The sequence below is a fragment of the Pseudorasbora parva genome, chromosome 13, assembly GCF_024679245.1.
Source record: "Pseudorasbora parva isolate DD20220531a chromosome 13, ASM2467924v1, whole genome shotgun sequence".
Classification (NCBI taxonomy): domain Eukaryota; kingdom Metazoa; phylum Chordata; class Actinopteri; order Cypriniformes; family Gobionidae; genus Pseudorasbora; species Pseudorasbora parva.
Genome location: NC_090184.1, coordinates 46,036,337 through 46,058,662, shown reverse-complemented (window position 1 = coordinate 46,058,662; position 22,326 = coordinate 46,036,337). Strand labels below are relative to the sequence as shown.

Genomic DNA, 22,326 nt, shown 5'->3' with positions numbered 1-22,326 from the left:
GATATGGAAATATAAGATATCGCAAAGACGACCCCACATTTTTCATTGCATATATATATGCAGTCATGCGTTCATTGACAATTGTTTGCCAACTTTCGCGCGACAAAGCAACCGCAGCTTAAAAAGCAAGCCCCAAACAAACCTCATATTATTTATCATCAATATAATTTATGATCAATCATTTTTAATCAATAAATGAGCCTGCAACATCCCAGCAAGCGTGTTCGTAAAAAAACCCGTTTTAAACGATAAACTGACACAAAGACATTTGAATATGTGTATATGGTCCTAGCTATATTATTTATTGTTTGTCTTACAACTTAATTGCAGGTATTTAGGCAGAAACTCGGTCTGAGGATTCTGTTGTAATTACCGCTTCTCTCCACTAAGTGTCGCACTTGCGCCGGGAAATGTGTGTCAGGCGCTTCACTGCGTCATAACTGAGCGACAGACACACAGACGCGTTACAAAACATCCAAATCACTCTGAACTTCAACCCAACCTATGAAATCAGTTAACTGTCTATCTGGTAAGTATTTGTAATTTTCTGGCAATTTAAATAAATAATAAAATTCACCAATACTATTGTAGGGGAATGTCTGTAATAAAATATAAATTTACATTAAAATTACAACCATCGTTAATTGTGTTATTGATCATATTAGGTGCCATTACTTCTTCAAAACAGATCTTGAAATGAAAAATGTCTATTAAAATAAGACTGAATATGAACTGATACAGAAACATGTGGATAGAAATTCGATTTAAATCTCGTTTTCATATCTAGTTCATATCCACCCAAAATGTCACCTAAACAAAAGACGAAGAAATTAATATATTATAGAATTTTAGGGAAATTTGTCACTCACTATTGTGATATTTCTTATTTTAAAATCCATTACTAATCAGGGCTTATATAAATATGTTTATGTTAGTGAACTTCAATAGTTAGTATAATAATAATATTATATATATTGTTAAAAAAAATGTTTTTGTTGGACGTTCATTTAACATTAACTCTCAGAGAACATTGAAGAGTAACGTTTAATTTCTCTTTCAGATGAGTGCCAGAGATGAGATGCTCCGGCGCTTTCTGGACGCGGCGTCTAGAGGAGACGTGGAGACGGTTTCGGTCCTGATGTCTCAGTCTGGAGCGCTGATGAACCAGCGAGGAGAGCAGGGCTGGACCGCTCTAATGCTGGCCGCCAGAAACGGACACATCGACGTGGCCAAACTCTTACTGTCCCACAGGTGAGAGGGAAGTGCACCCAAAAATATAAAGGGGTGATGAATTGAGAAATCAGCTTTCCCTTGAGCCTATGATATATAAAAGGTCATGATAATATAAGATTATCCTGTAAGTTTCAGATCTGAAAACTTCCTTGTTAGTCAAAGTAAAGCTTTTATAGACACCAGGCCCAGAAAATGATCGTGAGCGCATCTTAACGTCATCGTGTGGCGAGACACGCCTCTACAGAATAATAAACTCGTCTAATTCAGTAGCCCCGCCCACCGACTCGTCTAATTCAGTAGCCCCGCCCACCGACTCATCTAATTCAGTAGCCCCGCCCACCGACTCGTCTAATTCAGTAGATCTGCCCAACGACTCGTCAAATTCAATAGATCCGCCCAACGACTCGTCAAATTCAGTAGATCCGCCAAACGACTCGTCAAATTCAGTAGATCCGCCAAACGACTCGTCTAATTCAGTGGATCCGCCAAACGACTCGACTAATTCAGAAGATCCGCCCAACGACTTGTCAAATTCAATAGATCCGCCCAACGACTCGTCTAATTCAGTAGATCCGCCCAACGACTCGTCAAATTCAGTAGATCCGCCAAACGACTCGTCTAATTCAGTAGATCCGCCAAACGACTCGACTAATTCAGTAGATCCGCCAAACGCCTAGACTAATTCAGTAGATCCGCCCAACGACTCGTCAAATTCAGTAGATCCGCCAAACGACTCTTCTAATTCAGTAGATCCGCCAAACGACTCGACTAATTCAGTAGATCCGCCAAACGACTCGACTAATTCAGTAGATCCGCCAAACGACTCGTCTAATTCAGTAGATCCGCCAAACGACTCGACTAATTCAGTAGATCCGCCAAACGCCTAGACTAATTCAGTAGATCCGCCCAACGACTCGTCAAATTCAGTAGATCCGCCAAACGACTCTTCTAATTCAGTAGATCCGCCAAACGACTCTTCTAATTCAATAGATCCGCCCAACGACTCGTCAAATTCAGTAGATCCGCCCAACGACTCCTCTAATTCAGTAGATCTGCCCAACGACTCGTCAAATTCAATAGATCCGCCCAACGACTCGTCAAATTCAGTAGATCCGCCAAACGACTCGTCTAATTCAGTAGATCCGCCAAACGACTCTTCTAATTCAGTAGCCCCGCCCACCGACTCGTCTAATTCAGTAGCCCCGTCCACAGACTCGTCTAATTCAGTAGATCTGCCCAACGACTCGTCTAATTCAGTAGATCTGCCCAACGACTCGTCCAATTCAGTAGATCCGCCAAACGACTCGTCTAATTCAGTAGATCCGCCAAACGACTAGACTAATTCAGTAGATCCTCCAAACGACTAGACTAATTCAGTAGATCCGCCAAACGACTAGACTAATTCAGTAGATCCTCCAAACGACTAGACTAATTCAGTAGATCCGCCCAACGACTCGTCAAATTCAGTAGATCCGCCAAACGACTCTTCTAATTCAGTAGCCCCGCCCACCGACTCGTCTAATTCAGTAGCCCCGTCCACAGACTCGTCTAATTCAGTAGATCTGCCCAACGACTCGTCTAATTCAGTAGATCTGCCCAACGACTCGTCCAATTCAGTAGATCCGCCAAACGACTAGTCTAATTCAGTAGATCCGCCAAACGACTTGACTAATTCAGAAGATCCGCCCAACGACTCTTCTAATTCAGTAGATCCGCCAAACGACTCGTCTAATTCAGTAGATCTGCCAAACGACTCGTCTAATTCAGAAGATCCGCCAAACGACTTGACTAATTCAGAAGATCCGCCCAACGACTCGTCAAATTCAGAAGATCCGCCCAACGACTCGTCTAATTCAGTAGATCCGCCAAACGACTAGACTAATTCAGTAGATCCGCCAAACGACTCGTCTAATTCAGTAGATCCGCCCAACGACTAGACTAATTCAGAAGATCCGCCCAACGACTCGACTAATTCAGTAGATCCACCAAACGACTAGACTAATTCAGTAGATCCGCCAAACGACTCGACTAATTCAGAAGATCCGCCCAACGACTCGTCAAATTCAGTAGATCCGCCCAACGACTCTTCTAATTCAGTAGATCCGCCAAACGACTCGTCTAATTCAGTAGATCTGCCAAACGACTCGTCTAATTCAGAAGATCCGCCCAACGACTCGTCAAATTCAGAAGATCCGCCCAACAACTCGTCTAATTCAGTAGATCCGCCAAACGACTAGACTAATTCAGTAGATCCGCCAAACGACTCGACTAATTCAGTAGATCCGCCAAAAGACTTGTTTAATTCAGTAGATCCGCCAAACGACTCGTATAATTCAGTAGCCCCGCCCACCGACTCATCTAATTCAGTAGCCACGCCAAACGACTCTTCTAATTCAGTAGATCTGCCCAACGACTCGTCTAATTCAGTAGATCTGCCCAACGACTCGTTTAATTCAGTAGCCACGCCAAACGACTCTTCTAATTCAGTAGATCTGCCCAACGACCCGTTTAATTCAGTAGATCCGCCAAACGACTCGTCTAATTCAGTAGATCCGCCAAACGACTCGTCTAATTCAGTAGATCTGCCAAACGACTCGTCTAATTCAGTAGCCACACCAAACGACTCTTCTAATTCAGTAGATCTGCCCAACGACCCGTTTAATTCAGTAGATCCGCCAAACGACTCGTCTAATTCAGTAGATCCGCCAAACGACTCTTCTAATTCAGTAGATCCGCCAAACGACTCGACTAATTCAGTAGATCTGCCAAACGACTCGTCTAATTCAGTAGCCCCGCCAAACGACTCTTCTAATTCAGTAGATCCGCCCACCGACTCGTCTAATTCAGTAGCCCCGCCAAACGACTCGACTAATTCAGTAGCCCCGCCAAACGACTCTTCTAATTCAGTAGATCCGCCAAACGACTCTTCTAATTCAGTAGATCCGCCAAACGACTCGACTAATTCAGTAGATCCGCCAAAAGACTCGTTTAATTCAGTAGATCTGCCAAACGACTAGACTAATTCAGTAGATCCGCCAAAAGACTCGACTAATTCAGTAGCCCCGCCAAACGACTCTTCTAATTCAGTAGCCCCGCCCACCGACTCATGGAGCTGTTCAGATCACTAGCCAGCAGCAATAAACATGCAGAGGAAGATAGCAAAATATTGCGCCATTCCTGGTTGTGGAAGAACACAGTCGCTGCATAAGCTTCCTTGGGATCCTAATATGAGGAATGTGTGGTTGAATTTTATTTTTAATAAAGTTCCAGCTCACGTGGGGAAGATAATATACATGTGTTCGCTTCATTTCACCGTGTAATCGTTTTTAAACACGACACAGGTGGAGCTGGATTTGCAGACATAATGGCCCTCATTTATCAATCTTGCGTAGAATCTGGTGTATATGTTGGCGTAAGATTATGCTTACACTCCTCTCACCGCCTGATTTATGAAACTGTGCGCACCTCTGCAATTCAGCTGTACGCAATACCTGCCCTTGATAAATCCCGCGGCTGAAAATGATCGTGATTAGAATAACACGCCCCTATATATTCAAGTCTCCGCCTCCCCCACGCCCTCATTTTACGTCATGGACAAACAGAAGACGGCAAAGAAGCGAAACTTCTCCGACGTGGAGATCGGGCGCGCTCAATCATCTCACTAGTCCACTAGTCAGGGCACTGATTAGGACATAAGTCAATGGGCTGACTCCCTGATCAGTGCTCTGACTACTGAACTAGTGAGATGATTGAGACGCGCCCATCGAGACCATCACCAGGGAAGTGAAAAAAAAAAAAAAACGACATTGTTTTATTTGGGAGATTAAAGAGTGGGATTAAAGGCACCAACAAAAACAAAATATGGACCCAAATTACGAGTACTCTTAATAGTGTGGAGGTTGAGAAGCGCACTCCAGCAGTTTAAAGCTGTTTGGATGAGAAATTACCATCACAATGCATTATTTTACAGCACGTTTTGAAACAATTAGCATTTAATTTCGTATCACTGCACATGTATTGGGGTGTACAATAGTGATGATGATGTGATGTGGAGTACTACGATTCATTCACATTAATAATTACATGACAATTTGTAAGATTCTTATTATTATGATTATTATTCTTAATGACGCTTGTTATTCAGAAGAAGAATGTCGTTTTTATTGATTGTATTATTATTTAAAAGAAGAAGGTCATTTTTATTATTTTGTCAGTCTGAATTATTTTAGTCCCAGTCCGTGCGCAGCTGCTGGGCCAGGTGGGCCTGAAACGTCAGATAAAGCGCACAGGCTCGCGACTGGAGGAATACATATGCCTACAAATCAAACGCTTTGGTAAAGTCACACAAATTAAACATTGACGTTCATGTTGCACAAAAATAAACACTGAATGTTGTTGTTGTGGTTTTTAACAGTGGGTCATATAGCATATCTTGTCAGTGCGTTTTGTGGTGTTAGGAATCGTTTTTCTGCGCATTTTCCCACTAACTCAAACGTGCGTACACCACCTCCTGAGCTGGCGTAGGATTTGAGCGTGCCGTACGCCAACGTCCATATTGATAAATCTCAAAGTCACCGTGGGTTTGGGTGTACGCAAGGTGTACGCTGGAAATTTGGTGTACGCACTTTTGATAAATGAGGGCCATTGAGATTAAAACTCAATCTGTGCTTCTACAGTGGATCCGACAGGAATGGTGCAGCACACTTATGTCAGTAAAACATGTTTTTATATTTGATAGTATTGTAACAGTTCGTATTGATTATGTGTGTGTGTCTAACTGAACATACCTTAGCGCGCTGTCACAGGCTGGAGAATCCTTTATCTGTTGCTTCATTGCGATTCGGGATCAGACTCCCGGGGCTGTGAGTTTTCCAGTGACTCAAATAGTGAAGTAACATTCATTTGATCTGCGTTGTTCACTCTCTTGACTTGACATTTGAAGTGTGTGTGTGTGCTATCCCTTTAAAAGATAATCTATATTAGGCTGACCTGAGATCATCTTCTCTTTCTTCTCCTGTAACAGATGCGACACAAGCTGCACAAACCGGTCGGGTCAGACGGCTGCAGATGTGGCTCATTTCTGGGGCCACCGACACATCTCCCGTCTGTTGGCCAGCGTTCCCAATCCCGATCCCAATCCGGATCTCCGTCACCTCCTGCCCAGCCGTGCCGTGGAAGAGCTGGACACTTACTTCAACAGAGAGCTGCTCGACAGGAAGAGCGACAAACGGAGCGACTCGGAATGGCTCACGGCCAAACAGGCTTCTCCGGAGACGGTGTTCCTGCTTTTCCACGAGCTCAATCCTCTGGTGACGTCCGGAGCGGAAGATGCGGATCCCGCTCAGCCCAAAACGAGGCTCTGTAGACTCAGAGCGCCGGCGGTGCAGGAGCTGCTGAAGAACAAACACACTGTGGTTGTTTTCTTAGGAGTGGAGAAGCCGATAAAGCAGGAAAAGCCGGAGATTCGGGAGATTCAGGAAAAGCCGAAGATTCAGGAAAAGCGGGAGAAGCCGGAGATTCAGGAGCCGAGCGACGGGCTGCTGGCCTGGTTTGCTCTCGATATTGAAGACGATCCAACAGAACTCCTGAAAGCAGAAAATCCCCGGTGTTTTTTCCTTCCGGGAGCGATGCCGGGACTCTTGAGGCTGAGTGACGATGATGCAGGTGTGTTAAGACAAAACTGACATTATTGTAGTATTTTAAAAGGAAGTGTGTGTAAGATACCAATACTAGTACTGCAATAACACTCAAATGACTGTAGAGCGGTGTATCCCCCTCCCCTTCCCCCTGACTCGAGGTTGCCAGATTGGCTGCAGGATCAGCAGAACGTTTGTAGATCTGCAGCTGTGCTAACCAGAGCAGATCTGGCAACCTGAAACACTACTGACTTCGTGATTGGTCGATAGGTGGAGGCGGAGCTTCAGGCCAAAACACAACATGACATCATCAACATCAGTTGAGGGCAACAACAACTTTATAATGACAATATCCTGCCGGACTACTGTTGTCAGTGATAGAAGTGTTTGAAATGAACATGATTTCTGAATGTCTAGAGACACGTCGGCGCCATTTTATGATTCATTGAAATACATTTCTTACATACAGTTCCTTTAAAGGGTCATAACACACACACACACACACACACACACACTTTATTGCTCGTTACGCCCAAAACCCACCCATGACTCATTAAGAGATTAGGGACCCTTATAGACCATGAGCCGGAGCGCCGACCGTTTGTCCTGTCGATTCGGACTCGCCCTAAGAGCTCCTGCAGTGAGCTCAGATCTGGAACCGGGCCCGAGTGTCAGACATGCGAACTAATCATCCGTATATAAATGTAGTTTGTGCTGTATTGATGATCATGGCTTCACACACACAGGCGTCGTGGCTCAGGCCAGATCAGTCCTCGCGTGGCACAGCCGATACCGCTTCTGCCCGACCTGCGGCGGCAACACTAAAGCGGAGGAGGGCGGCTACAAGAGGACCTGTTTGAGAGCAGGCTGCAGAAGTCTCCAGGGCATCCACAACACCTGCTATCCCAGAGTCGGCAAGTAAACTCCCGATTACGCATGGGTGTTGGAACCAAAAAAATAAAATGAAGAGAGTTTCTGCTTAAAATAAGATAAATAATCTGCCAATGGGGTGAGAAGAATAATCTTGTTTTCTGTTTGCATTAAGATTATTTTTCTCACCCCATTGGCAGATTATTTATCTTATTTTAAGCAAAAACTCTCTTCATTTTGAGTTATTTTTCCCCAAAACAAGACAATTACTTTTGCTTGTCTAGTAAATACTTCTTGTTTTAAGAATTGTTAGATGTCTGGACTAGAAACAAGACAAAAATACTGAGGAAGAAGAGCATTTTGTGCAGTGTATTGACTGGTTTGAGGTCTTTTATTGGTATAGGCCTGGGACTTGGCCTCAAACGCACCATAATGCAGGAAATCACATCTACGAAATAAAAAAATTCTGGGGGAGAAACCCCAGACCCTCCGCAAAAAAAATTGCCCTACTTATAATATTTCTCAGCAGCCGCTGCTGGGACCCACACACTCCTTATTTGCTTGCGACGCCCATGCGATTACGGCTCAGCCGGAGCTCCAGAATACGATCTCTCACCAGTTTGTCTGTCGCTCCTCCAGATCCGGTGGTCATCATGTTGGTCCTTCATCCCGACGGGAACCAGTGTCTGCTGGGACGGAAGAAGATCTTTCCTCCAGGAATGTTCTCATGCCTCGCCGGATTCGTGGAGCCAGGTATCTGAAACCCTCTGGATTAAAGGAAACTCCACCGGTTTTAGAAATAGGGCTTATTCAGCTTCTCTCCTACATTTAGATATGTGGGCAAATGCATTTTTGTCTCAGTGCTAGTTTGGCAGGGTCGCCGCTAGCTTAGCTTAGCATAATGAATGGAGTCCTATGTTGCCAGATAGCATGTCCTGAGTAAAAGTGATCAAAAAAAGTCTGAGTTGTGGGAAAACATTTTGCAATTACCTTTTTTATTTGATTTTCATTCCGTGTCAGAAAAAAAGACAATAGCCCCACCCAGAAAATTGGAATACGTAAACTCCATATTTTTCTTACACTAAAGATATTTAATGTTTTGTTTTTTTTTGTGCAATTACGAGTTTGGGCAACATTTTATCTCACAATTCAGGAAAGTTTTCTTCAAACAAAAGTCTGAATTGTGAGATAAAATGTTGCAATTACCCTTTAAAAAAAAAAATTATTCTGTGGTGGAACTAAGACAATTTCAATATGTAAACCCCATACTTATCTTACACACTTAAGATATGCAAGACTTTTTATGCCCTTAAATTTGATAAAACTGAATTTAAAAGTTTTACGAGCACTTAGAAAACAAGATTATTATTTTTCTCACCCCATTGGCAGATTATTTATCTTATTTTACACAAAAACTCTCTTCATTTTGAGTTATTTTTTCCCAAAACAAGACAATAATTTGTACTTATCTAGTAAATGTTTCTTAAAGCTCCACTGTGTGATATTTTCCCCCATCTAGCGGTGTAAAGGTTTATGACCATCCAGTGAATATTAGTTTCTGTTCCTCTCAATTCCGATTTCGTTTTAACTCCTACGGTGGCTGATTTAGTCCAAGATTAACATGGCAATCCTCCTCTTCACATCCGACACGGTGCCATCGAGTGTTAAAACGCGAAAGGCGGAGCTTGAATTTACGGGTATGTCCCTCTTTGGCTACTGTACTTTCAAGATGGAGGAGCAACATGGCGGCCGGCATTCGAACCCCTCACCCGTATGTGTTTTCAGTGGCATATTATAAACTTACGAGAATACTTTATTACTTGAAAGAAGTAAATATACATTAATGAGCACATATATTTTTGAAAGAACTAAGTGTTTTTAGCTAAGAATAAACTAAAAAAGTTACACAGTGTAGCTTTAATGTAAGAATTGTTAGATATTTTGACTAGAAACAAAACAAAAATACTAAGTAAGAAAAGCATTTTTGCAGTGTAAGTTTAAAAAGGTAATTTCTACTTTATATCTCTGCAATTTTCAATCGCAATTGGGAAACAAAAGTTAGAGTTATGAGATGTGAAGTAACTGTATTTGAGTTTTTAGGATGATGATGATGGTCATATTGTTCCGCTTCAGGTGAGGCTCTAGAGGCGGCGGTGAGGCGGGAGGTTTTGGAGGAGAGCGGCGTTCAGGTGGGACTCGTGCATTACCTGTCCAATCAGGTGTGGCCGATGCCGTCCTGCCTCATGATTGGCTGCTTCTGCGTCGCTCTGACCACTGACATCACCGCGGACGAGAGCGAGATCGAAGAGGCGCGCTGGTTCACACGGCAACAGGTGCAGGTCCATCCCCTCTCTTACACACCGCAGAAAATTGCATCTTTTTGCAGTGTAGTTGACCCAGATGATTGATATAGGGCTTCCAGACACTATAAAACTGGCTTGGCTGGCCATTAACTACACAAGTTAAATATTCCAGCGGAACTAGTCCATCAAAATCTCGTGCCAACCCGATATAGTCGGAGTCAGATATCCACTGCAAAAGGGAGAATATTATACAGTCTTTTTTCTTTTGATAAAGATTTATTAGGCAGACCAATGATCAAAAATAAAGGATCCAGTACCAACTCCTTCACTGCAAAAAATGCTCTTCTCATTTAGTATTTTATTCTTGTTTCCAGTCCAAATATCTAAATATTCTTAAATCAAGATGCATTTACTAGATCAGTAAAACAACATAAGATATTTTTTCTTGTTTTCTGGGGGAAAAATATCAAAATAATCTTATTTCTGATTGAAATCTTGTTTCTTGTGTCCGTCCCTAACAGAAATAAGATTATTTTTCTCACCCCATTGGCAGATCATTTTGCCTGTTTCAAGCAAAAACTCTCTTCATTTTGATATTTTTCCCCCAGAAAACAAGAAAAAATATCTTATGTTGTTTTACTGATCTAGTAAATGCATCTTGATTTAAGAATATTTAGATATTTGGACTGGAAACAAGAAAAAAATACTAAATGAGAAGAGCATTTTTCGCAGTGTTATTAAAGATATTACTCATTTCAGAAACTATGGCCCATCAGTCCCTTTCTAACGCTTTCCTCTGTCCTTCAGGTCATCGATGCTCTTGTGAAAGACAAACGTGCGGTTTTCAGCACGCCGCCCAAACAAGCCATCGCACACCACCTGCTCAAACACTGGACCGGCTTCAGCGCTAACCTCTGACCTCTTCATGCTGGATATGAACATATTAATCAAACTGATTTCATTGTGAAGCTTTGAACTGAACCAATCGGCTGTACTAGAGTCCTGCAACGGGTCGAGTACCGCATAAAAGTGTCTGAAACGGGTGGATTGGGACATTCCTAAAACTCACGGGCGGATAATGAACTCGTTGCGGGCGGGTGGTAGTGCGGATGAAACGTGTGCAGTGTCTAAATTACCATAATACCCAACAACGATATACCCTTTGACCCATCACATCACCACACTGCAACAAATGCATTTCTTACTTAGCATTCTTGTCTTGTATCTACACTGTAAAAACAATATTTTAAAAAGAAGTTACCTGGTTGACTTACAATTTTGAGTTAATACAATGGTCATTTTTGGGATTCGACAACCTTTATTCAAATATTATTAAAAGATTTTGTAAGCATATTGGGTAATTGTGTGTTTTATTTGTGATGACGCAGCCAAATTGTGCTATTTTCATGATTTATCACATTTTTTATGTGGTTCAGATACAATAATATTTTGAGTTTCTCTTTATTAAACTAATTTCCTTCATTGTATCAACTACAATTTTTAATTTCAATAAACTCAAAATTAAGGCAACCAGGTTACTTACGTTTTTAAGTTAAACCAACAATATTTTTTTACAGTGTAGTCTAAATATCTAAAAATTCTTACATTAAGAAACATTTACTAGACAAGTACAAATTATTGTCTTGTTTTGGGGAAAATAACTCAAAATGAAGAGAGTTTTTGCTTAAAATAAGATAAATAATCTGCCAATGGGGTGAGAAAAATAATCTTGTTTTCTGTTTGAATTAAGATTATTTTTCTCACCCCATTGGCAGATTATTTATCTTATTTTAAGCAAAAACTCTCTTCATTTTGAGTTATTTTTCCCCAAAACAAGACAATTACTTTTACTATCTAGTAAATGTTTCTTAATTTAAGAATTTTTAGATATTTTGAGAAAAGCAGTTTTTGCAGTGCATTGCTCCGTTTCCGATTCATCCGTTGTAAAATGCAAAAGACTTCGGACTTCGGATTGAAAAAAAGAGACTTTACCCGGGCGGATGCGAAAACAAGGATAAAAGGGCTTTTAAAGGTGGCGTGAGCTCCGTGTTTTAAAGGGTTTTTTCAGCTGGACAGGTCATTTGTTGGCTTAATTCATACAGATACGGAGTCCTCTTTGTTGTGCCTTTCTCGTTTTGCTGTGTGCAGTATGGTAACATCAGTTATTTTGTGCTCTCTATAACTGGGAGCAGTTCACCTCTACTCCACATTAATGTGTTGGTGTATGACGATTAGAAATTAGACTGCACAGAAATGGAAACTGAACTACAGGTAGCCCTAATACACAATAAATATAGTCACGCATTGCTGATGTTAACATTAACAATTTAAAAAAGTATAATTTGCACGGTTTTACGTGATATGATAAAGGATCGTTAGATTTAATTATTGCGATTAATGCTTTTTTCCCATTAGTTGGGCAGAACAAAAGAAGATGAGCTACTTACGCGAAGACAACTCACATAAAGATGATAATTCTGCAAATAACTGCAATTGCAGTTTTTGAACAGAGATGGCGACAAAGAGGAAAAACTACGGACGGCAGCTTTAATAAACAGAAACTAAAAATATTATTTCATCTGAAACACATAAAACATTTAATAAACTATGAAAATAGCACAATTTGGCATGTTTCACTGCATCTTCACAAATCAAACACACACAATTACCCAATATGCTTACAAAATCTTTAAATAATATTTGATTAGAGGTTGTTGATTCTCTAAAATGTTCATTGTATTAACTCAAATTTTTATTTTCAATGAGCTTAAAATTAAGGCAACCAGGTAACTTATTTTTTAAATATTTTTTTAAAGTGTAGAGATTAAAATGACATATCCTTATATTGTAATCATTACAAGCGCAAGCTTTAATTTCTGCCTGACATGATCTGAATACATGACGTCACATTAAAACAAACACATGCATTGTGAAGAGTGATACAAAATAAACTTGCATGGATTTTGTTCCTCTAGTCGACACAATGCTTAAACCATGAGATATCAAACATGAAAATTGGACAATTCTGTGTATTTTAACGTACATGATGCTTCATACATGACTTAGACTGTTGCAGACAGGAAGCATGACTGTGATATTACACAATACTGTAACTGTGAAATACATATTTCATCATATCTCTATCCTTATCACTGAAATGGTTCTCAACCTAATCTTTAAAGACGTGACTTTTTACTGGATATGAATTATTTAAAAATATATTTTCCCCTCAATTTCTACCCATTAAAAGATTTTAGAGCTTGGTATGAACGCATGACTAGAAAAATGTGTATTCGTTATAAAAAATGCCCATTTTATTATAAAGTTAGACATCAACCTTCTTAGTACACCCCGATCATTTCATTATAAACAATATAGTAAGAAAAAAAGAATAAAATTATACAGAAGGCCTGTCTTCCGATTCATTTGTATAGGGTCGCTAACGACCCGAGGTGCGTAAGAGTGCAAGTATATTTTTTCTGCACCACAATAATTGAATCTTTGATGACTGAATGAGTGCAATTCACTGCTATTATTGCACAAGGTGGCCATGTCTGATACACACTGATGAGGTTACACTCATAGTCACCGCAGGCAGAAAACAAAAGAACAGGAAGAATCATCAGCAAAACGTATCGATTCATGATTCGGATCGCCAGTGTCTCGTGATTTCAGCAGTTTGACACGCGATCCGAATCATGAATCGATTCACTGATTCATAACCGTTTGAATCTTTATTTGAGGATTGAACACAAACGCGGAAGAGAAGCCAATGCTGAATGAAGTCGTAGTTTTTGTTATTTTTGGACCCAAATGTATTTTGGATGCTTCAAGAGACTCTGATTAACCCACTGATGTCTCATATGGACTACTGTGATGATGTTTTTATTCCCTTTCTGGACATGGACAGTATAGTGTGCATACACTTGCATACGCTCTCGGACTAAATATAAAATATCTTAAACTGTGTGTGAAGATGAACGGAGGTCTTACGGGTGTGGAGCGACATTAGGGAGAGGAGTTAATGACAGATTCATTTGAAGGACCATAGCGTATTGTATTATTATGGTATGACAATGATGAAAATAAATTGTTGCTAGGCTGACTGTTCTTTCATGCATTTAATTAAAAAAATGTCACTCATTCAACACGGAGGAACGACTGATATTGGCAGTGAGCAGTCATCCAGGTCCAGCTCAAACGCTTGCTTGCTTTTCTTTTAACTCTCATAGATGACGCTAGTAGTCATGTACCATTGACATGCATTATACGAGTTAAAAATCTTAATTTGTGTTTTACTGAAAAAATAAAGACACCTACATGTAAGCAGATAAACATCACATTTACATTTCTGGGTGAACTATCCCTGTGCGATATTGAAGAAAAATGCGATATGCGATATCTTGTTAAATAATGCAATATTCGATATGTGATGCAATATTGCAATTAGTGTGTAAAATCTATTTAAATTATATTAAAAAACATTCTTTCTGGGAAAAGAAAGCATCGCTACAACTTCTGAAAGTGAACAGCAGCATTTTAGCAAAAACTTGTCACAAATCTGACAATATAATTTTAACATCAGTGTAAACAAACAAAAAATGTTTTTTTGTGTGACTTGGTAATATATATAGTTATATCAACCTAAAACTTAACATTAAGATCATCCAGGTAAACACAAATTCCTGAACTAGGGGTGGACGATTATTTTGATTTTGCTATTAAAAATAAGAACTAAAAACAGTAGTCTTGAAATTAATTAAATATACACTGATACATAATAAAGCTACAAAGGTTATTCAGTGATTTTCTTTTGTTCTTTGATAGACAGCGGCAGGTTTATTGTATTAGCTGCCTGTCACTTTAAGACCTAATGCACGGATCCTATTGACACACATTTGGCTTCTTTCCCCAACTAATATTGTTCACTTAAAGACTAACCGATATCAAGACAGCCATTCTGAGAGAACTGTTTGCATTTCGATTGTGTAACGACACGAAACAGAACTGAAGGGATCACACACTTTCAGAGAGTTTCGACGTGTGTAAGACAGCGCGAGACTGCAAGGATTTGTTTTCACAAGTTATTGTGTTTAATAACTCTTTTGGACATCAAGCAAGTCACATAAGTAACCATTGTGTGCCCATTCTCTGCTATATGCGTCACCCTTAAACGGACACTTTTCACAATGTTGAAGTAGCCTATTAAAATCATTCAGATATTGCGTGCCGTTGCAATATGCATATTGCGATATTTCAATAATTCCGATATATTGCACAGCCCTACTTTAAGCAGAAGTTAATTTTCATAATTTTGAGCGTCAAGCCTCTTTTGGGCCTGAAAAGCCTCTGACTCTGAATTTTTTTTTTTTTTTTGGGATCGTGGTAATCGATGCGACATGACATCACATCCAAAGGACCAATGAACATGTCCGACTAATTTCATGGAATGTGAAAATGAATCTCATTGGCAGAATAAATACATTTAAATTAAACTGGGCATCAGTGCAATGCAATTGGTTTGGAAAGAGCAAGGGAAAATAGAATGAAGTGATCTCCAAAAAAAAAAGTATTTTTCTTTTCCTTAAAAAATGTAATTAAGTAAAAGTATTGATTAATTGTACTCAAGTTAAGTAAAAATCCCCCCAAAAATACTTAAGTAATGAAGTAAAATCTGCGTAATCTCTGCATCCGTGTTGGATATAGATCCGGGTCACTAAAGACCCCAGAATGTAATAACGCTTGGGCAAACACATTCATGCATTTAAGGGTTCATTTCCATAACTTTCTCAGGGCAAGAAATCACACTTTTATAAAACTGAGGGTTTCTTGAATAAAGACCATTGGGCTCATGTTTCTTCAAAGTCAAAAAATAAAAAATAAATTAAGGCCTTTATCTCACAATTCAAATGGCATTGTAAATTGAATTGTGAAGCGTGAGATAAAATGTCAGAATTGCGAGATAAAAGAGTAAACACAAAATAAAAATGTGAACTGAACAGGATTTATTCTATGGTGGAAACAAGAAGACAGAATTCAAAGAAATAACATCAACATTGCGAGATTGTAAACTTGTAATAAAGAGTTTAAAACTGCAACGTCATTGCACCGTAAAATACGATTGTCTTGATTTAAAGGGATAGTTCACCCCAAAATGAGCCTGTGATGTTTATCTGCTGACCCCCAGAGCTTCATAGGTGTGTTTGTTTCTTCAGGAGAACACAAATGAAGATTTTTAACTCAACCGTTGCTGTGTGTCGGTCATATAATGATGTGAATGGGGAACAACTCTATGAGAGCAAAAAAAACATGCTTAGACAACACACACACACACCCTGCTGCTCGTGACGACACACTGATATCTTAAGACACGAACCGATCGGTTTGTGTGAGAAATCGAGCCGTATTTATATCATTTTTACCTCAAATACAACGCTATATCCAACAGCCTGGAGCGCGCTTCACTTCCGGTAAGGTCAATAATACACAATCTGTATTTTTTTTAATTTCTCACACAAACTGATCGTTTTGTGTCTTAAGATATCAATGTGTCGTCAGGAGCCACAGGGCTCTTTGGCTGCATTTAAACTGCAGGTCTTGATGCACAATTCCGATTTGGTGACTATATCCGATTTTTTTGACGACCCGCTTACATCATCTTTTCAAAAGCGACCCGTATCCGATATTTGCATTTACACTGTACACTGGCGAAACAGCCCAAGACGTTCTTCACCGGTGAAAGGAAGGAAAACAGCGCGATATGCAATGGACGCAGACTAAATGATTGCACAATGTTTTGCTGACTGCACTGTTCCACACATCTTTAAAGGTCAGCAAAACATTTCTCTCTTAAGACGGGGAAAAAGAGGAGAGCCCTTGACGGGGTTGCCAGGTTTCACAACAAAACCCGTCCAATTGCAACTCAAAACTGTTAAAGTAGCCCAATTACGCATGAAAACCGCAGACTTGGCAACACTGGATCGCAGTTCGTGTCCGCCTGAGTCGACGTCATTCGACTCCGTCCTTTTTTCAGTCACGTACGACTCGCATTTACTGGGGAGTCTCTGATCTGACCGCTTACATGGCAGACGCACATGCACACATCGGAATCATATCGCATTTATTCCCACATATGAGTGAGGTCTGAATCCGATCTGAGGATATCAGAATTCATGCGTTTTTTTACTGCCTACACGTTCATATGTCATAACCGATCTGTGCCACATGAGAGGAAAAATCGGAATTGGGTCACTTGAACCCTGCAGTGTAAATGGGGCCATAGTTCATGTTGTCTAAGCATGTTTTTTTTTGCTCTCATAGAATTGAAATCACAACTCATTCGGCAGATCCGCGCAGGCACTAATGAGGCATCTACACAATTTATGTCTATGGCTTCATCCCTCGGTCTCCTCTCCACCAATCAGCTGGTGTGTGGTGAGCGTTCTGGCGCAATATGGCTGCCGTCGCGTCATCAGGTGGTGCTGCACACTGGTGGTGGTTGAGGAGATTCCCCCCTTCTATGTAAAGCGCTTTGGGTGCCTTGAAAAGCGCTGTATAAATTGAACGCATTATTATTATTATTATTATTACTATGATCGCGCTGGTTTGACCTCATCAGACGGCAGTAATAGCGGATGGGAACACTAGATGAGATTCGTCTGATATGAGGTAAAAAAAATAACACAAATACTGTTGTGTTTCTCACAGAAACCAATCGGTTCGTGTCTTAAGACATCAGTGTGTCGTCACGAGCAGCAGGGTTTTGTGCATGTTTGTGTGAGAAATCAAAAAAATACAGATTGTGTTTTATTGACCTTACCGGAAGTGAAGCGCGCTCCAGGCTGTTGGATATAGCGTTGTATTTGAGGTAAAAATGATATAAATACAGCTCGATTTCTCACACAAACTGATCGGTTCGTGTCTTAAGATATCAGTGTGTCGTCATGAGCAGCAGGGTTTGTGTGTGTGTTGTCTAAGCATGTTTTTTTTGCTCTCATAGAGTTGTTCCCCATTCACATCATTATATGACCGACACACAGCAACGGTTGAGTTAAAAATCTTCATTAGTGTTCTCCTGAAGAAACAAACACACCTATGAAGCTCTGGGGGTCAGCAGATAAACATCACAGGCTCATTTTGGGGTGAACTATCCCTTTAAATCGTGCATATGTCAACACACGATGTGGATTTCACATGATGAAATATTGTGTGTTATATCACTGCAGATGCAAGTGTGAGACGAGCTGTGAGAGATTCTTCTGATAGCTCAGGTGAGACGGAAAGCATCGGCAGTTTTTCAGTAGATTTTAATCTGAGTTTTTCTCAGAAAGTTGAGACACAATTTGTCCAGTTTGAACATAATCCGACTGCTCAGCCAATAAGGGTAGGTCCACGTACTCTGGCTGACCGGAGGGTGTGTGAGCGTCTGCGTCGGGTTCCCACAGAGAGATCTTTGATCCAATCGTGTCCTCGTTTTCTGATCTCAAAGACACGCGGCGTTCCTCTTGGATGAAGTTCTTCTCCATCGGGAACACACTCTCCAGCTTCAGCACACAAATCTTTCCATTGCCCTGTTAGCATCACACACACTGCCTTTTCTTATACTAAACTTGACTGTGTATGAGACATTCTCTATTTTACTTTGGTAAGAAAGTGCCCATATTATGCTTTTTGGGATATGATCTCCTAAATCACGGCAAAAAATGCTTTTCTTACTTAGTATTTTTGTCTTGTTTCTAGTCTAAATATCTAAAAATTCTTACATTAAGAAGTATTTACTAGACAAGCAAAAGTAATTGTCTTGTTTTGGGGGAAAATAACTCAAAATGAACAGAGTTTTTGCTTAAAATAAGATAAATAATCTGCCAATGGGGTGAGGAAAATAATCTTGTTTTCTGTTTGAATTAAGATTATTTTTCTCACCCCATTGGCAGATTATTTATCTTATTTTAAGCAAAAACTCTTAATTTTAAGTAATTTCCCCCCCAAAACAAGACAATTACTTTTACTTGTTTAGTAAATGTTTCTTATTGTAAGAATTTTTAGATATTTTGACTATAAACAAGACAAAAATACTAAGTAAGAAAAGCATTTTTTGCAGTAAAGAAAGAGTAAACGAAGCGTCAGTAATTCCAGTCTTGCGTCCTATTCGTATCATTGAGTGTCAAGAAATTCAGATATAATAATGAGCACTTGCTTTCTGACCAATCACAGCAGAGCAGCCCTCAGAGAGGCGGGGTTTAGAGAGAATGAATCTTCGCATGAAGCGTTTCAGACGCTGAGGAAAGAGCAGAAGCTGCAGTGGAGATAATGAGGAAATTAAAGGGTTAGTTCAGCCAGAAATGTAAATTGTGTGATTAATTCCTCCTGTGGTTGGCCAGCCGTCAGTCCTCCGCTCATCTTCACACACAGATGAAGATATTAGTGTTGAAATCCGATGGCTCAGAAAGGCCTTCATTGACACCAATGTCATTTCCTCTCTCAAGACCCATAAAGGCACTAAAGACGTCGTTACAAAGCCCATCTCACTACAGCGGCTCTACAATCATTGATGAAGAGGCCAGAATAGAGTTAGTGCGCAAAAACACTAAATAACGACTTATATAGTGATGGCCGATTTCAGAACAAAGCTTCGAACCGTTATGAGTCAGTGAATCGATTCATGATTCGAACCGTTATGAGTCAGTGAATCGATTCATGATTCGGATCACCAAAGTGACGTGATTTCCATAGACAGTAAAAGAAATGGACAGAGCGATCCCATAGACTTCAACGGTGGAAAAATGAGGTCAATCAGAGGCTCTCACTTCCTGATGGCGGAGCGAACTGCGCCGGCTCAGACTGAGCTTGACGACGTAGATGTGACGTGAGCCTCCTGTCTGACAGCTGTAGGTCTTCTAGTAGTTGTGGAAAGTGAAATCTGAATCGCGTTGTTTAAATGTTTTGTACCGTTGCTTTAGGCTCACTATGGGCTTCTCCCCATTCTTGACTTTATCAGACTTTATGTCTCCACGTCCCCCGACGGCCTCATAGACAGTAAAGATTGCTTCTGAGCGTCTCCTCCGACCGGTCTATACGGTAATTTCTTAAAGGGTTACTTCAGCGATTAGCATATGACTTTGTATCAGTAGAAACCCTGGAGTATATTCAAATGATTGTGCTTTCCCCCTCATATCCCCCTCAGACGAGAGATTTATGCATTTTATTTCTGGAAAAATTCCTCCTATGATGCAAATTGACGATTTTTGCATCATAGGAGGAATGTTTGGCCAAAGGCTAAAGACTACAGCCAGCAGAGGGAGATATTTCCTCATGTTTAACCCGCTCATGAGGATGGAGATCACACTCACAGCTCAGCTCAGGCACTCATTTAAACGGAGCTATGGTGAGCAATGGAAGTCTTTTAACTTCTCAAATTAATTTCTATGAAAGTTAAGCTTGCACAGGCATGAACTGAAACGTGCCAGACTGAACTGGCGTTGTGAATGTATGCCGCGAGTGTAGTCGCGATGACCTCAGCTCTCATCACGAGAGCTCATCAGCTCATTTATCTCACTCCTGCAGTCAGTGCTCAGTGCTGTGAGACTCGCGCGGCGACTCACTCATTATATTGAACACACACGTTCAGTTTTTAATTGTAGTGTCTTCTCTAACTCAGTCACAGTAATCCAGTAGCGGTGGCTGTGGGAGTGGCCTCACAGGGCAGCGAAGCATTCTGGGAATTGTAGTCTTTCATCCCCATGAGACAAAAATACGTTTTCTGTCTTTTCTCAGTCCAGAAGGCACCAAATTAAAAATAATTTCACATTTCTACTGCATTGATGACCCAGTTTAAATACAGATTCATCTTCCCAGCGCTGAAGTACCCCTTTAACTGTGCGAGAGAGTCGCGTTGGTTATGATGCAATTGTTAGCCTATTTTTACAAAAACAGCTTCTACGGGGCGATAGTGTAGGTAATAAAGCCTTTTATACATTGTCGTGTTTCTTTATAAATAAACAAAGGAGTCTTTAAACGCCTTAGATGTAAAGTTGTTCACTGTCAAAGTGACTCAAAAATGAATTAGCAATGGCTCCCCCTATGGGTGGAACGCTTTCCGAGCGCTAGATTACCCGCTTGGAGATTTCAGCAGTTTGACTCGCGATCCGAATCATGAATCGATTCACTGACTCATAACGGTTCGAAGCTTTGTTCTGAAATCGGCCATCACTATATAAGTCGTTATTTAGTGTTTTTTGCGCACTAACTCTATTCTGGCCTCTTCATCAATGATTGTAGAGCCGCTGTAGTGAGATGGGCTTTGTAACGACGTCTTTAGTGCCTTTATGGGTCTTGAGAGAGGAAATGACATTGGTGTCAATGAAGGCCTTTCTGAGCCATCGGATTTCAACACTAATATCTTCATCTGTGTGTGAAGATGAGCGGAGGACTGACGGCTGGCCAACCACAGGAGGAATTAATCACAGAGTTTACATTACTGGCTGAACTAACCCTTTAAAGTGTTTTTTGACCTTCAATCAAGTTCGTAACCATAAGTGTTTTTTTGCAGGGGGTTAGTCTTTTTATTTAAATAAATTGAATAATTAAATGGGATTTAAGAAGACATAAGAATGGTTAAAGTTGACATTCACAACTCTTTTTAGTGCTGCTAAACTCTTGTTTGTATGTCTATGTCAAAAATGTCAAAATCTTTTGTTTCGTCACATTATATGATTGCATATTTTCATTTTTTAAAAAGTTAAATAGTTTGCATCACTGTATGTTACTGTGGGTTGTTAAACACTACTAATACTAAATTTTTAGCTACTATCTAGCCACACACGCACACTTTCAATGTAACAACTAAAAGCATTGCGTTTTAATTCACACTATTCTTCAGTGACCATTAAGCCCCGCCTTCTTTCATCTGATTGGCCATCATTTTGACTTTGACGAACACTGTTAAACCGCTGAGACAGAACAGAAAGATAAAAAATGTAACTTTTTAAAATGTCTGCCACACTAACAAAAATTAGAGTACGTAATGGAGAACAATATTGGGGACAATTTGGCCATTTCCAATGAATGCCTATGGTGGTTAGAGGCCTGCCGTGAACGCATGTAAACCTGTTGTAGAAGACCTCCTACAATAAAAGTAGCATAATAGAGGCACTTTAATTAAAACTAACGATTGTCAGACCAAAGGAAATATCATGAGAGTGACCTGAAGGTGCGGGTCGAGAAGCCAGCGCCCGATCAGACTGTACCTCGGATTGGCGATGATAGGGAAGAAATGTTTCCTCCAT

At 40.4% G+C, this 22,326-nt stretch overlaps 2 protein-coding genes across 4 annotated transcripts in view; one reads left to right on the top strand and one right to left on the bottom strand.

The window, feature by feature from the left end:
- The first annotated feature begins 423 nt into the window (after positions 1-423).
- On the top strand, positions 424-11,606 carry nudt12 (nudix (nucleoside diphosphate linked moiety X)-type motif 12). The gene is made up of 7 exons (XM_067412832.1): positions 424-529; positions 1,061-1,251; positions 6,257-6,897; positions 7,616-7,783; positions 8,379-8,492; positions 9,873-10,072; positions 10,850-11,606. Exons 2-7 carry the CDS (start codon positions 1,061-1,063, stop codon positions 10,958-10,960), a joined length of 1,425 nt encoding a protein of 474 aa, XP_067268933.1. The 5' UTR covers positions 424-529; the 3' UTR covers positions 10,961-11,606.
- A 6,585-nt stretch (positions 11,607-18,191) lies between these two features.
- Positions 18,192-22,326, bottom strand: part of LOC137039258 (interleukin-31 receptor subunit alpha) — a 32,295-nt gene continuing 28,160 nt past the window's right edge. For all 3 annotated transcript variants that reach the window (XM_067414597.1, XM_067414595.1, XM_067414598.1), the window contains 2 exons: positions 22,245-22,326; positions 18,192-18,612 (listed from right to left, as the gene is read on the bottom strand). In XM_067414597.1, coding sequence (XP_067270698.1) covers positions 18,349-18,612; positions 22,245-22,326 — 346 coding nt within the window. In that variant the 3' untranslated portion in view covers positions 18,192-18,348. The remainder of the gene's footprint in view (positions 18,613-22,244) is intronic.

What these genes read in the sequence shown, in the direction of transcription:
- nudt12 (XM_067412832.1), top strand. Translation starts at nt 1,061, where the DNA reads ATGAGTGCCAGAGATGAGATGCTCCGGCGCTTTCTGGACGCGGCGTCT. An exon ending in GCTGAGTGACGATGATGCAG is followed by an intron (nt 6,898 to 7,615) that starts GTGTGTTAAGAC and finishes TCACACACACAG; the next exon opens with GCGTCGTGGCTCAGGCCAGA. An exon ending in CACCTGCTATCCCAGAGTCG is followed by an intron (nt 7,784 to 8,378) that starts GCAAGTAAACTC and finishes TCGCTCCTCCAG; the next exon opens with ATCCGGTGGTCATCATGTTG.